The sequence below is a fragment of the Oxyura jamaicensis genome, chromosome 10, assembly GCF_011077185.1.
Source record: "Oxyura jamaicensis isolate SHBP4307 breed ruddy duck chromosome 10, BPBGC_Ojam_1.0, whole genome shotgun sequence".
NCBI classification, from domain to species: Eukaryota; Metazoa; Chordata; class Aves; order Anseriformes; family Anatidae; genus Oxyura; species Oxyura jamaicensis.
In genome coordinates this window covers 12988510-13003559 of record NC_048902.1, presented here as the reverse complement: position 1 = coordinate 13003559, position 15050 = coordinate 12988510, and the positions used below count along the sequence as shown (strand labels likewise).

Here is a 15050-nt window from a genome sequence, read left to right as displayed (position 1 = left end):
ATGAACTGTAGTAACTTTGGCTTGAGGTTTGGCTTTATCTTGAGAAAAATTTCCATTGCTCTGGGATTAACCAATATAACTACTCTGGCAAGCAGTCAGTTTGTCTGTCCCCTCTCTGTTACACTTTAGATCATCACCAGCAGCGTATTTTATGAAAGGATGATGTTGATTGCAGTCACTTGACTGCTTCCTTTAAGTAAACACAGTTCCTTTCTATTTCAGTAAAGAGCTCTCAGTTATTTTGGATACTTTAGGGAGCTTTGGAACAAGAATTAGGGCTCATTTACTTACTTCTTTATGTCTTCCATGAGGAAATGGTTGTAAGATGATCACGGGGAACAAGAATGAGAAAATCAACCTGGAAAAAGGGTCAGGAAAATGTATGATGAAAATTTTCTTCAGAGGATTGGAAGAGAGAGAGCAGAAATTTTCCTTCAGTAATGGCTGTAGGACTCTATCGAATGGAATGGTTTCAAATAGATATCTGTGCACATCAGCAAAGGGGATGATTATTTCTTGAATGGCTGAAAATAAAACTCTTTAATACTGTTGTGCCATTTGAGGCCAATGAGCCTGTTAAATGTCCCAGCAGTACTTGTCTGAGAGGAAGTTTAGTACTGCAACACCTTTAAGATTTGAGATTTTCATGGTAAAAACGATCAGAAGACTTAATAATTAGTGTCTGCCTATTACAAAACAAAACAAAACAAAAACTAATGACATTATCCAAATAATTATTTCATATGTGTACATTTCCAAGAAATGTCCATTTCTGAAGCTGGTATTTTGCCAGCTTCATAATCATTTATATTTGTAGCCACCTGCATCCCAGCACTTTTCACTTTGATTCTATTTTATCTGGATTGAACCCAGATGTGCTAAATCTGATTTCAGACTTGAAGGAGCGCGGCTAGTTTATTGTTTTGTTGCTAATTGCTATATGGGACAATATGTCTTTGACTAGTTAAGATAGAACCTGTAGACTGTTTTAATTTAATTTTCCATCTCCAGGCTTCATTTTATTACTTTTTAAAGGGTAGCTAAGTACTAATTCCCTAAGGGACAATCATTTTACAGTTGTTTTTAAAGAATAAATTAAACATTACTGCAAGTTCTACAGTGATGATAAAACTATTAGTCATGCTGAAGGAATAATTGTGTAATTAATCAGACTAATCAGCTGATTGGTTAGACCACAGAGTAATAAAGCCAGTCAGGTCTTGTTTAATTCCAGCATAAAAATAAATGCTCAGGTAGAACAGAAGACTTAAACACTATGCTCCACAGAAAGTGTTCTAGTTGCCTTTCCATTCGCAAACCTAACTCTCTTATATAAAGATAACTGTGTATTTTTAACAGCATTTTTCCCCTGTAGCCAGGAGTGTAGGGGGGATTCAAGCCTATTTTACTCCTAACTGTGCCAACAGTATGGCAGCTCTAAAATTTTTTATGTCAAAGACATTCCAGTGGTCCATGTCCAGCAGGTTTGTGGTCTCTAGAAGAGCTCAGAGGGGTCAGAGCAGGTTCTTGACCATAGTCTAGCATCTCCCATGGGACTGCAGTCCTGCCTAGCTAAGAGAGGGACGTTTCCTAATGTTGCCTTTTTATGTTTAACCTGTGTTATCATGGTGCTGGGGTTCTGTGTCAAAGCAGAAGTTTTCAAGTAGTTCACATTGGGAAAAAGAAAAGTAGATGCTGAATTGAAGTGCAGGTCTGTTATCCCCTGGGGAAAAAAATAAAAAAATAAAAAATAAAATAAAAATAATAAAAAAAAAGAGGGCAACAGCAAACAGCTAAAGAGATTCCTGACTAAAGGGAACTGGCAGGATGAGAGCTTGCAACACTCCAGTATAGGAAAAGCTATGCTAATGAGAGTGAGAAAATAGAAGGTTCACACTGGCTGAAAAAGGTTTTCTTAAAATGATAGCAACAATACAAGGATATTATTTTTTAATCTAAAAAGAAGGGTTTTCCACTATAATCTTCAGTATTTCTCTGCAGATGTGCTAGCTGTGCTGCCTTTGGGCAGGTTTATTTAGTGTATTCCTAAGAAATTATATACTCTCGTAACCATCATCCATCATATGCCTTACAAAAATAAGGTTTGTTAAAAAGTGTTACTGGTCGTTACCATTTCCATTTCATTTCTGACTTTCAGACTGTTTAGAGGAGAATGTTAGAAATCATATTAGCATCAAAACTATCTGCCTGCTGGGTGGAATCACTGACTGTTAATCAAACGTAAGCTGTACAGGCTGTACCTTAGTTTGTTTTGAAGTACAGCTGACTTTGTTCTCTTCCCCAGTGAAGTGCCCATTTTCAAATTCAGCCCCAGAAGTACACTGTCACAAAGTGTTTATAGTGGAGCTTTGAGCTGCAGCAGCGTTTGCATTTTGCAAAGATTTCCTCTTTTATAAATTAAAATGAAAAAAAATAAAAATAAAAACAAAACGAAAAAAAATCACAGAACTTAGGAGATCCTCCTTCCTTGCCAAATAGCCCTTTGGGCAAAAATTTCCTGCAGTGCAGTAAGAAAAGGTTTTAATACACTCAAAAATACACATTAAATTTCCATATGCTTGAGCCTCTTTTAAGTGAGACTGCTTCAGGTGTTTGCTTATGAGGCTAATACTTAGACAAGGAGGTGGCAGAAAAATGCTTCTAGGGTTTAATTTAATTTTAAGGTAATAAAGACTTAATAGAGCAGTGTAAGGTGCTCGCTACTTTTATTCTGCAAGTAGTTCTTGCTGCAGTAGTAATTTTTTTTAAGTCAGTGGGACTTTCCATCTAACTAAGAATCACAATGCTCCTCCTATTCTCCTAAGTTGTTCTATTTATTATTGTGAAAATAAAGCATTTAAAGTACTTAGTAAACTTGCAGCCTAATCTTGCTGACCTTAATTCTTACTTCTATGAGCAGCCCAATTAAAATTAGTTGAGCTAAATGGAACAAATTACAGTCTTTTGGGTCGGCGTGAACAAGATGCTATTTATGCTGTCTCTTTTAATATACATTGCTGCAGGATTCATTCAGTGTACTTGACCTGGAATAATTATTGTCTTGATTGCCTCAGAACTTAATTGTCACACACTGCAATAATTTTCTCTGCAAACATTAAAATATCCCATGCCTTTTTGCTGAACATCTACAGCTTCCTTGTTTTGCTGTATTTTCATATCAGGACAGAGTCTTTTGCTTAGCAACTGAAAGATTTTGAAAACAGAGCTGTGCATAATGAGGATAATGCTGTCCCCTGCTATTTTTCTTGCCATATATATATATATATATACACATATATGTTCTTCAGGGGTTGTACGCCAGAGCCAATTCTGAAAAATTCTGTCACTTTTATGAGTTTCATAAGGTTTTGGGGGAATGAATTACCAAAAAAACGGCACTCATAGCACCACTTAAAACAGTCATTGGAAATATATGAGTAAATTCACCATAGGTTTAGTAGTTTTTGTTTCTTTAATCACAACTGGGGTAGATGATGATTACTTCTCAGCAGACCTCATAATCTTCCAGTACTTCCCTTCGCTTTGAGTCATCCTCTTCTTTTTGACACAGCACAATTTATTGCTGTGTGATTTCAAGGAATAAATGGTTTTGCGGGTTCAATTGAAAGAACCGAAAGCCTAATTTTAATGAAAATATCTCCTGGGATTAAGAAATAGGAGACAAAAACAATGTAGTCAGAAATCTAAGTAGAAGAGGCAAAGCAAAATTCTTGCTCAACAAATAATGCTTTCTAGTTCTAGCTGTATCACTGTCTCGACTGTTAATACACTGCAAATTCAAACCCTTACTTATTTTTTCTTCTTACTCTCTCCTGCTAGGTTGGACTGAAAGTGTTTTTTGGCAGATCAGGCCAGTGGTTTGGAAACAACGACAATGATGGTGACAAAATGTCCATCTTCCACGATCTGGATGGCTCTGTGACAGGGTATCCGGACACTTTCATCGGCAGAGCAGACAACTACTTGCTGCGTCATCCTGGGTGTCTCACTGTGCCACGCTGGAATGGGATGATGTGCACCGGGAGATTTGCACAGGTAAGAGGGGTGGCTGCAGGCAATGTCACTGGGTGTGTTGGGTGGGCCTTAGGGGTGGTGGAGTGAAACCTGATGAACTCTCGAGAAGATAACAGAACAATAATAAATTGGGTATAACTTTACTGCTCTCAGTGTTATCTGCCTAATTCCAAGGAGAAGGCAAAGCCCCTGTTGTGCAGTTTCCTCTAACCTATGGCTGTAAGGAGCCCTTTTTCTTCCCATTGCCCACAAGAGGCTACAAGTTGAAATCTAGCTGGGGAAAAGTCTGATGTTTTCTAAGTCCTTATTTCCAGGAGTTTGTCCACTCTGTCGTGGGGCTCCAGTGGATAACTCTAGTTTCCATCACTTTGGTGAGTCTAGTTTCTGTAATAGAAGATGTTACTCTTGTCTCATGGGGAGTCAGTAGTCGTTGCCCAGACATCGGTAGGTGCAGCACAGGATGAAACTCTGCCTGAAGTCACTGAAGACCAGGAAGCATTAATTTGCCCCACTGGAAAGAGCAGACTGTCAGGTTTGCCTTTTTAACAGTTTGTGAGCATGAGGATAAGCAGAGCCTGATGTCCTACAGTTGCCATCTCCGGAGGGGTTGCAAAGTCAGATTCACATTTTTTCCACTTTGGAGGACTTCTGAAGGCACTTTTTCTGTAGTTCTCTGATGTGTAGTAAAGTGTAGGCTCATAGCTCAGGCAGTCAAAGAGCACTCTGCTCCCCTTTCTCCAAGGAGTTTTTCTACATGAAAATTTTAGGAATGCAATTGTCTTTGAGACCTCTATGCATACATAATACACAGTCAGGCCCAGATTGTGTGTCTCCTTAAGCTAAAAATAATTATTTGTGTTTGCTTTAGTTGCACAGCAGAGAGCAGGAATTGCTATTTAAGTGTCTGGACACTGGACTTATGTCCTCTGGTTCACTATTGACTAGGCGGAAACAGGATTAGGCTCCTATGGATAGCAGTTCCACGGAACTAGGGATTTGTCCTTGGCACTTACATTTTGCTCTGTGTCTCTAGAGAAATAATATTCTGTGCTCTGGCAACACAACGGTTAAATTCAGAATTGTAAACAAGTAGACATTTGTATTTTTATGTCTATTAATACCCTTGCGATCATGGCACTCTATGTGTTGAGGCAGTTTTTCCACCATAGAGAATTTCCTTGGCTAGGTTTAGGCAAGTGTAAACATTTGCTTCTCTGGGATCCATTACTTACCAGCGTTTTTCTTCTAATCAGCATCCAGCAGGATGAGTGAAGTTCTTATTAACTTTATAAGTTTTTGGTAGGGAAATGTATATGCGTGCAGTGTAGAAGAAGTTGGTCCTGTGCAGCAGGGTTTGATTTAATTTGGAGGGTATAACTGTTGGAGTATTTCAGCTTGACCTTAGTTCTCAGTGTCTTTACAAACTGATGATTTGTTTGTGTGCTAAGTTCTGAGTGTCATATTTCAGATCAAAAGCCTAAAAGAGTGAATCCAATTATGGAGAAAGATGGTTGGCTTTGATCTTAGCAGCTCTATTACAAAATCTGTTTTTCTTTTCCTTTTCATGTAGCTCTGGTAGACAAGAACTTTTATTCTTCCCTAGCGCAAGCAGGTGAAAATGTCCTTTCAGCTGAAGGAAACAGTGACTCTTATATTGCTGCTGAACTAGGCCCAAGATAGTCAGACTAGGGATGGGCTACTTGGCATGGAAAACGGAGATCCAAGTCCTTTGGCTAACATTGCAGCCAAATCCTTTCTGAGCAAAATGCTTAGAGCTCAGTTAATTCCTTTCTGCTTGGTTTCTTTCATTCACTTTTCATGCTCTTCTTCTGGATGAAATTTGCCCAGGAAAGGAAATGCCAGGGGAAAACCTATTCCTCTGGCAGCGTTTCTAGCACCACAAAATCCCAGGGACAGACTTTCCTGAGGATGTTTTAATCTGGCGACTCAGGCTGATGTTTCCACCTTCCCATGGTTGGTTTGTGGCCCTCGCTCCTCGCCATGTCCAAGGAGCATTATGCCACCTTCCCCATGTGGTGTCTGAGAGCTTCCTTCAGCGGGAAGTACTAAGAAATTCCTTGTGCTTTGGTTCCAACATTGCCTTTCGCTACCAACAAAGGGTTGTGGGACCACCTTAAGATCATGAGATTTACACAGACAAGAACTATCAGGCCTCTTTGTTCTCCCCTTTGGATTCTGAAGTCTGTAGGGTTATCGTTGTACAAATGAGACCAAATCGTTTTTTATTTATTTTTCTGATGACCGCTGAAACTCTCATGTAATGTAAACAAAGCCAAGCGTTAAGGAAGAACATCAGAGAGAGGGAGACTGACAAGGAAATCACAAGAGTTGGCAGCACCACAGCTTCTGGAAATCTCTGTGAGTCACTCAGACTCTGTCAGCAGAGTGTTGAGGTTCTCAGTATCTTCTCAACCTGATTTTCAGCTGTTGCAGAGGCTAATAATAAAAGAAAAATGTAGGGAGAGGTCCATCCCATAGTTCTCTCCATGTAGATGGGTGAGATTTCCAAAAGCACTGACCTGGAGACTCCTCAACACCTGCATTACTTGTGAAAATGTAAATGAGATTCCTCACCCATTTCTGATTTTTATATACACAGCAAGAGAAGTGCCCTGGTGCCTACTGGGCAGTTGAAGCTGTGCACTTACTGCTTCCTTACAGACTTCAGAGAAACTCATCAGGACAGACTGTGAAACCTCTTTTTTTAGTTTATTTTAAAATAGGCAGAGTTTTTGGCAGTACGTGCTTTTTTCCTTTATAAGCTTAAAAAAATATTAGAGATTCATAAGAGACTGCCACTTAGCTGGATTAGTGTCATTTCTGAGTTAACAAAAATTGATGCATTGCTATTACAAAATACTTTAGGTAATGCTGTTGATTTTTCACCAATTTGCTCCAAAAAATCACCACCTTACTGCATGCTGCTGAACTAGAAATCGTTCAATTCCTGTTAACTCTGTTTTTGCAATTACAATAACCCAGCACCTCTCAGTTGCAAATGTCCAGTTGGTAGCCACTTATCTATTAAGTGCTGCATAGCTGTTTTTCGCAATAATGCTTTTAAAGGTAAAGCAAGCAAGAGATGCAGTATGTGGTGAACGGTGCTTTTCCCAGCAAAACTTTATGATCCCATCATAATGTAATGTGTGGTGCCTGAGCAGTGCTGGTACCTCACAGGCTGGGAAGAAGGAAAAGCCTGCAAGATATTTTTCAGCTAGTGGCTCCATATTTGGACAAAGAGGTCCAATTTTGATCTCTGATGCACACCAGTGGAAAATGCACACCAAATAAAAATAGTTTTGCTGATGTCAGCAAAGCTGCTGTTATTTTTAGGGCTAAAATTGGTCCTAGTATGTCTTCCTGGATGAAAAAAATATATTTTTTTATTTGTTTTTTCTTTCTGAAAGAATTCTAAAGTCTTCACTTGGAAGTTCATAGAGAAAAATTGTTCTCTTGGGAACCGAGCCTACTTTGAACAATTGAAAAACCAGAAGAGCAGAAGACATGTTTTGAGTTTCTCATTTTTAAAGGATTTTACCCCAGTTTGACAGCTGACAGCAAAGCAGAACAGAAACAATGTTAAAGAAACTAGAAAGGCAACCAAACTTTCTCTCAGAAATCAAGATTTTCTGTTATAGTGCTTTGCATTTTGCTTATCTTCATACTTGCTGTCCAGCTGAATAGCAGCTCCCCCATGAATTGTAAAAGAAATTATCTTCACAGTTTCACAATCTACTTGGGAAAATTGCCATGTAAGCACAGGGAAATCTGGCACACCTTTTTAGCATGAAGTGTTAAGCAGCTAAAATGACAACTATGTCCATTAAATGATCCAGGCAAGTAGTAGGTTCACATTTTAGAATGTTTTAAATAGCTCTTCTTCTCCTTAGGTTGTAGTTTCTGAGGCGTGTTCTTCTCTTACTATTTTATCATATTTTAGAGTATCATTATGACCCTCTTTCTTCTCTTAAATATTTTTGTAGATCTAAACAAAAAATAACGGAGATGTTGCTAGAAGGATGAATTTTTCATCCTAGAACAAAATTATCTTATTAGAGTCCTTTATTTCATTTAGCTCATTGGGAATTAAGAGCATCCTTTGGTGGATGACTCCTCTGGGATTTTAATCTGTTTGTCTTGATTGCAGTCCTGAAAGGGTAACAAAATCCAAGTACTAGAACTAACATCAATTGGCATCACAGCAAGGAGGTCAGGGATTGCATAGACAGGGACAGGATCCCCTTCTTGTCCCCTGTTCCTTCAAACAGGAGGATACACCACCTCTGTCTTCTCTCAAATGAATTTTGCTGTGGCCAGGGCATTACAATCAAAGAAGAAAGCAATGGGAATCTGCTGCTTTTGGTGTCATGTGGTCTGCCAAAAGGCAAACCAAATGTCATGGCAAGCACTTGCTTCTTGGCTATGACTCGGAGTCAGTAAAGCAATTTCTGTTGTATTTTAAGGGCGTGATGCCTTCTCTTATCACTAGTGTTCCAGTAGAAGCTAGAAACCCTAGCTAAAAGAAGTCTTTGTATAAAACAGTGAGATACAGTCTGTTTTGGTTTCAATCTGTGTAGACAAGACAAAGAGAAGAGAAGCAGATATGGAGATGTGAGGGACTAAGGTTTCACAGCCTAGCACTGGAAGGCAGATATCCTGAAAGACTTTGTCTGGACCTCTCCTAGTCTTGGCTGTGCTTGTGTCCTTACCTGCAGTATTAAAATCTGCTGGAAGACTGCCTCCATTTTGATCTACCTCAAAGACAGAAATTAAGTTTAAAAATAATTGTGCTGAATTGTTGCTCATGTAGAAGCTTAGGCATTACTGAGCTAATACGGATTTTTATGATGGACATTCCTGTTCTTGAGGCAAACAGCCCTATTCTGCATTGCAAGAGACTGGAAGAAGCATGCTTATAGGTGTTCCCACCTGTCCACTATGCATTTTGAACCTTTCAGGGAATATGACAAGCTGCATGCTACAGCCCTGTGTTCTGAGACCAGTTTGTATGACAGTTTGTATGCATCCTCCTTCTGCAGGGGGGAAGCAAGTGGACATCATGTGTTCAGCCTCAAAGACAATGCTTCCTCCTTCTGCAGGGTTGAACTGTTAGTCCTCAGACAGAAGAACTCTCTGTTGAAACGTGCACCATTGTATTTAGTCTGTAAGATCTTACAGTCAAGCCATTGAGTTTTAGCCCCTAAATTTTCAGCCTAGTTTGCTGCTTGAGAGCAGAGATGTGGATTCCATTAGATAACTGGACCTGATCCAAAGCTAGTTGAAATCACTTAAGAGTTTTCTGTATTTTCAGTGGAATAAGGGTGTTTTTAAAGTGTAGTTATTTGAATTCATAAAAAACAGTTACTTTGCAATATTTCCTTGATTACTCTTTTCCCTGAAGATTTTGAATAGTGAATGTTTTTATGGTGCTGTACAATTCATATCTCACTTCATGGTGTCCCCACAAAGGACTGCAGATGCTATTTCTGTTTTACCTTTTTATTTGAACTGGAAATGTTTCAGTGACTTTCCAAATGTTCTGAGTTCTTCACTGGCAAAAAACATTTACAGGCAACAATGATCAAATGCACATGTTATGGCTGAGCCTGGCTAGTTTAATGGATATGTTTGTCATTTTCCTTTCACCCTCAGCTTTATATTCAGGCCAGGCGCCCTGAGAATCTGACCCTATCCATTGCCAGAGCAACATACTCTTCCCACCCCTTGCAGTTGCAAGGCGTGAACAGAGGAGCACCATACCAGCAGTACCAGCCTGTCGTCATGCTGGAGCAGGCTTATATCATCCAGTGGGATGGAAGAGCACCTGAGGATATCATCCTGTACCCGATCAACTTCAACAGGTACTCCCCTATGTTGTTAGAAAATGTTCTGTTTTAAAAGTTCTGGAGCTCTAATGGATTTCCCAGGTTCTTTGCAACTCATCTTTTGAATATTTCTGCAATTACTGAGAGCACCAAAGCAAGGTGTTAATGACTGGCACTTACCAATGCAAAGAGTTGCCTCTGCTTCCACTTTGTTCCAGCTTTTTTGATGTACAGAGGTGTTTCTCTTTCCAGTAGGTTTTGAAACAGAATCCAAGTAAGTCCTGGCCTTCTGTCCCTGAAATCCCTCCAGAAAAGCTCTGGCTCTTGTTCACTAGTTTGTACTAGTTACTGCACACATAATTTATCTCCCATATATATAAAGTGCAGAAGTCTATCAGAATGTGCACATAGCTGTGCATCTTCTCTAACCCAAACAGTACTGTGATCACTGTTGCTTTCTACGCAATATTTTAAAGCATTAGGACTTGGTACATGAAAATTGTAGGCTGTGCTGTACTTATTTTCCATGTTTTCTTCCATTTCATCTAGCGTTATATAAAAGCAAGGCACAGCCATTTTAGACCTACCATTTTCCGTTGCAATCTGTTTCATTTTGCCTAATTTCTTTTACAGTTTTCAGTGCTGGTTCAGGATCAATGTTATTCTTTGGTGAAATTACTTGTCCTTTTCATTGGTACACCTGCTAGGAGAGAGTCCTGTGATCCATTCGGCTTAGCTGTGACAGACATTGCCAAGGCTAGCAGAGATGTTGCAAGAGATGAGAACCAAAAGAATACCTGGCCATACCCTTGGGTTTGGCAGTTTCTGTGGCTCCTCAGTTTCCTAATAAAAAGGCAGTACAGGAAGAGGGCAGCATTATGCAAATGAGATCTTTCATAACTACATGTAACCCAGCCACGTGGAGGCTTGTATTTGCAAAGAAGGTATTACGTAGTTGGCATAAAAGAAGTCAGAGGTATAGAGGATGTGAAGTAGCATGTACCACTAGTAAATGTGGAGGATTTCGAGGTCCATCCTGTATTATCCACCAAGCCCCACGCCCATTCTCTGATCCTCTAGCAGAGGGTCACTGCCATAGTTTCAGCTTAGGATATTTTTTTCAAAGGCTTGAACAATGTTTGGGTCCCCTGAACTTTGGAGCTGATGAAATTTGGGGAAAATACTATCTGCAGTCCAGTTATGAAGCCTCATGGAAATGTAGCTGAGAAAGGCAATGTTTTCTCTTTATGCATCACATGCATTTTTGTAAGTGATGTGTAACTGGTCCTCTTTGGATTGAAAGACGTAGATAGCTGTAGGGCCATGACCGAGTCACAGGAGGAGCTGTGGTTGGATGTTCCTGTCACAGAGGAATGATTAGAACTAAATCACTGTTTTCTCTATTAATATAAGTTCATGCACTTTAAGGAAGAGGAAAACCCTTTAGTCAATCATGGACAAGCTGAGGTTTGCAATTATTGTCTGTCTTTAAATAATTAGCTATTTCCTTGTAATTATAGACCTACGTCTTCTGCCTGCGTATACGGTGATTACCCTATCACTCTGCCAGATAGTACTTGCCAAAGCTTTGGCTCGTGGTCTTCAAGCACAGAGTAAAATTTGAAGGCAGCACTGGGTGATTGATAAAACTCAGTTTGATGTTCAGCCCCTGTTCAAGCAGCAACAGATTTAACTTTTACTGTTGAAAACCGCAATGTGTTTGTGGTTGTCTTTGTCTCGTGTGAAACCAATTAAGTTATTTGAACATGGCAAAGGTTTGTAGACTTTTCTGATCCAGAAACTGTTGGCAAGGTGTGTGTTTTAAAGAACTATAAAAAAGAAATATACTGTAATAAGGGAAAAATATTTTTTCTTTTAAATTTTACTTCATTTCACCACAAGAAAGATATTGAGTTGCTGGAAAGCATTCAGAGAAGAGCAACAAAGCTGGTGGAGAGACTAGAAAACAAGACATACAAGGAGCAGCTGTGGGAGCTGGGGCTGTTTAATCTGGAAAAAAAGAAAAAAAAGAAAAAAAAAAAAAAAAAGAGGCTGAGGGAAGACCTCATTGCTCTCTACACCTACCTGAAAGGAGGCTGTAGTGGGGAGGATGTTGGTCTCTTTTCTCAGGTGATGGGATGCAAGGAAACAGCCTCAAGTTCTTTCAGGGGAGGTTTAGAATAGATTTTGGGAAGAATTTCTTCATGGAAAGAGTGATTAGGCATCGGGACAGGCTGCCCAAGGAAGTGGTGGAGTCACCAGGCCTGGAGGTGTTTAAGAGATGTGCGGACATGGTGCTTAGGGACATTGTTTAACAGTGGACATAGTAATGTTAGGTTGATAGTTGGATTTTATGATCTTAAGGGTCTTTTCCAACCTACATGATTCAATTATTTAAAGCATTTTGCTAAGAAATAACTGCGAATGAGATGTGTGACTACTCTGTGTCAGTGCTGTGAGACTTAAAGTTGAGGCAATGGTAATGGTGAAATGTTCAGACTGCATGCAAAATCATAGGCAAAAGCGATTCCTCTGAGGTGAAAAACAGGATTTAGGAACTTGAAGGAAAACAAGTTCCTGTTTAAGCAGTTCCATGTATGATCTTTATTAAACATTGTATTCCAATCATTTTTGGAATGGAAGAAATCTTAAACTGTGGGGCCCAGAGTCGTGAGAGTTGGAAAATCAGGGAAGGCTTTTACCTGTCTCAAGTGGCTTTATGCTTTTTGTCCTTTTCTCAAAAATCAAAAATACCAAAAAATCTGCCAAAAAAATGTGCTCTTAAAATGTTTATATCCATGCAAAATATTTGTGATGCAAAACAAAAAATGCCTGATGAACTTTAATATTCTAGGATTAGTATTTTCAGATATAACTTTACCAAACAATCAAACTATTTTTAGACTTGTCATTGTAAAATGATGGATAAATATATCCAGGATGCTGCTTTCACAGCTGCCTCATGCTTCTGGAAGGATTTTCTCTGTGCTGGCTAAAGGAAGGTCAGAGGGGAAATAAGGAATTTGACAAGGAGATGTGTACCAGGATTTGCATTTCTTTGGAGGTCAGGCATAGCACTGAGGTTGAATTTTTGTATGATTAACACTTTCACTGCTTCTGAAGCACTGTACAAAGACCTCATAAAAGTAATTCTAGTTTAAATGTTTATTAAAAGACTGGAACATCAGGATTCCTCATGTGGGCAGGAGCTGGTTGGGAAGAATTCATAAGGCTCAGCTGCGAGTCTCGTCAGGGGCACTGCCCAGGTGTCTTTGCTCAGTGGAGGAGAACAACTTGCCTTCCTTCTGCTGTGGCACCTGAAGGATTGCTGCAGTGTGTGTATCTCCTGTGCGCTGATTCAAGCCACGTTTAGAGGGTTGTTGATGTTGTTTTTAAAATACCTTCCTTCTTCAGTTTCTTCACTCGCATCGAAATATGTAGCTAAACCAAAAACATCACTGTGTCTCCACGTGCTGCCATCTGTGGCTGTGCAGTGCAAAGTCAAGCGCAAAAGGGGTGCTTCGTGCACTCAACTTTGCTTCAAATGAGAGCTGCACTTGCTTGTGTTTGTCAGGGGAGCTGTGGCACTAGCTGACTGGCAGGCAGATACAGAGCCTGGGCTGAGACTTACCGGCGCTGTTTGTAGTCTGCTGGGGAGCATGGCTGTCTGAGAATAAATGCTTTTTTTTACTTTTTTTTTTTTTGTGTGTGTGTGTGTGTGTGTGTGTGTGTGTGTGTATGTGTTACTGTAGATAGGGTTGTCTGTCTAGTGGCTGGGAGTTTCCCTGTGAGGACAGGGAAAAGGCTGGCTATTGATGTTTCTGGAAAGAGTTAATGCAGGACAAGTAACTTTTGAACATTTTGGCAAGTGAATGGAAGGAAAGTACTGGCTAGAATTTGAATTACCAGGCATAAAGTGTGCTCCAGAACCAGTCCAGACCTTCTGAAGGTTGTTTTGATCAAACATGAAGTGTGTGTAAAAGCTGCATGAACTGAGACCTCAGACCTCTCCTGCGCAGGCTTCATCTCTTTGCTGGAACAGTGCCCACCCCCTCAGAGCTGTTTCTGAGTTTTCTTCTTCTTTTTGTGCTTCACAAAAAGATGGGACTATCTGTAAAACTGACTTAAGGGCTTTGCTCAAAATTTCTGTCCAGTTTCTGAAGAACAAAGGCCCTCAGAGAGCATCAGGCTTGTTAAGAGAGGAGGGAAAGGCTAGTAAGACAGGAGGAGAGACATTCACTTGAAAGTAAGTGCCTCCTGTCAGGTGCTGAAAACCAGTACAAGGATCGGGACTTCATAGAGTAAGCAAAGTCAGAAACAAAGTCCATCAGTTTAATGACATAGGCTTTGTGTGTGTGCAAGTTCTCTAATCACAGAAGAAGCTAAAGCACATACTGTTATCAAAGGCACAGTGCTGTTCAGTAAATCAGTCATGCTTATATGTGTTATCAGCAGATCTAAAGATAAGAATTAAATCTCCCCAAAGCCCATATCTGAAGTGTAGTGTAGTCAGTTGTGTTATGGAATCAGCCTGAAAAGCAGTGGCAATTAGATTAAACATTCCTTGTTTTTTTTTATGAGCACAGGCAAATATCTCTATACTTGGTCTGTTGAGGGTCAGTGGGAACAGTTTCCCTTATTAGGGCTCTCTGCTGTGATTTGGAGAATTTCAGGGAGATGTGAGCAGGTAGTAGCATAAAGGGAGTATAAAGGGGGTATTTTTTACAGGCAGATTGCCACGGTCTTGCAAGCAGGGGCTTTTATGTGTACTGCAACTCTGGTTGATGCCAGCACCAGGGAAAAGTGCAGGGCAGCCTTCCATGGGCTTTCCTCATCGGCACTCTCTCAGCTTCACCTGGAGAGCTACGGTGAGGTTTGTAGGACTGACGTTGTTTGGTGCCTGTCACAGGAGCTGAATCCACATGAGAGGTTTTCCTCTCAGTGGAGAGCCAAATTTCTTGTCAAGAGCAAAAAAAAGAGCAGATGTCCATGTGTGTGCTTGGGCACATGTCCAGCCTTCCCCATGCTGTGGTATTTGTGCAGGGACAGCGCAGGTGTACTGCTGGATTCCTGCGTTTGCTAGGCTGGAGTTCTGCACTGGGGCTTGTTGTCATGTTCACAAGCAAATAATCTTAATTATCTGAAAATTCTAGCAGCTGGAATGAGCTG

General features: G+C 40.1%; 2 protein-coding genes across 8 annotated transcripts in view; both read left to right on the top strand.

The window, feature by feature from the left end:
* The window catches only part of CEMIP (cell migration inducing hyaluronidase 1), a 112203-nt gene that overhangs the window by 19074 nt on the left and 78079 nt on the right, over positions 1-15050 (top strand). The window lies entirely within an intron of this gene.
* LOC118171988 (cell surface hyaluronidase-like) overlaps positions 1-15050 on the top strand; it is a 52936-nt gene that overhangs the window by 21987 nt on the left and 15899 nt on the right. For all 4 annotated transcript variants that reach the window (XR_004753505.1, XM_035335574.1, XM_035335575.1 and 1 more), the window contains 2 exons: positions 3841-4056; positions 9709-9917. Coding sequence is in view for 3 of the 4 variants with exons in the window: in XM_035335574.1 (XP_035191465.1) it covers positions 3841-4056; positions 9709-9917 (425 nt within the window). In the remaining variant the exon portion in view is untranslated. The remainder of the gene's footprint in view (positions 1-3840; positions 4057-9708; positions 9918-15050) is intronic.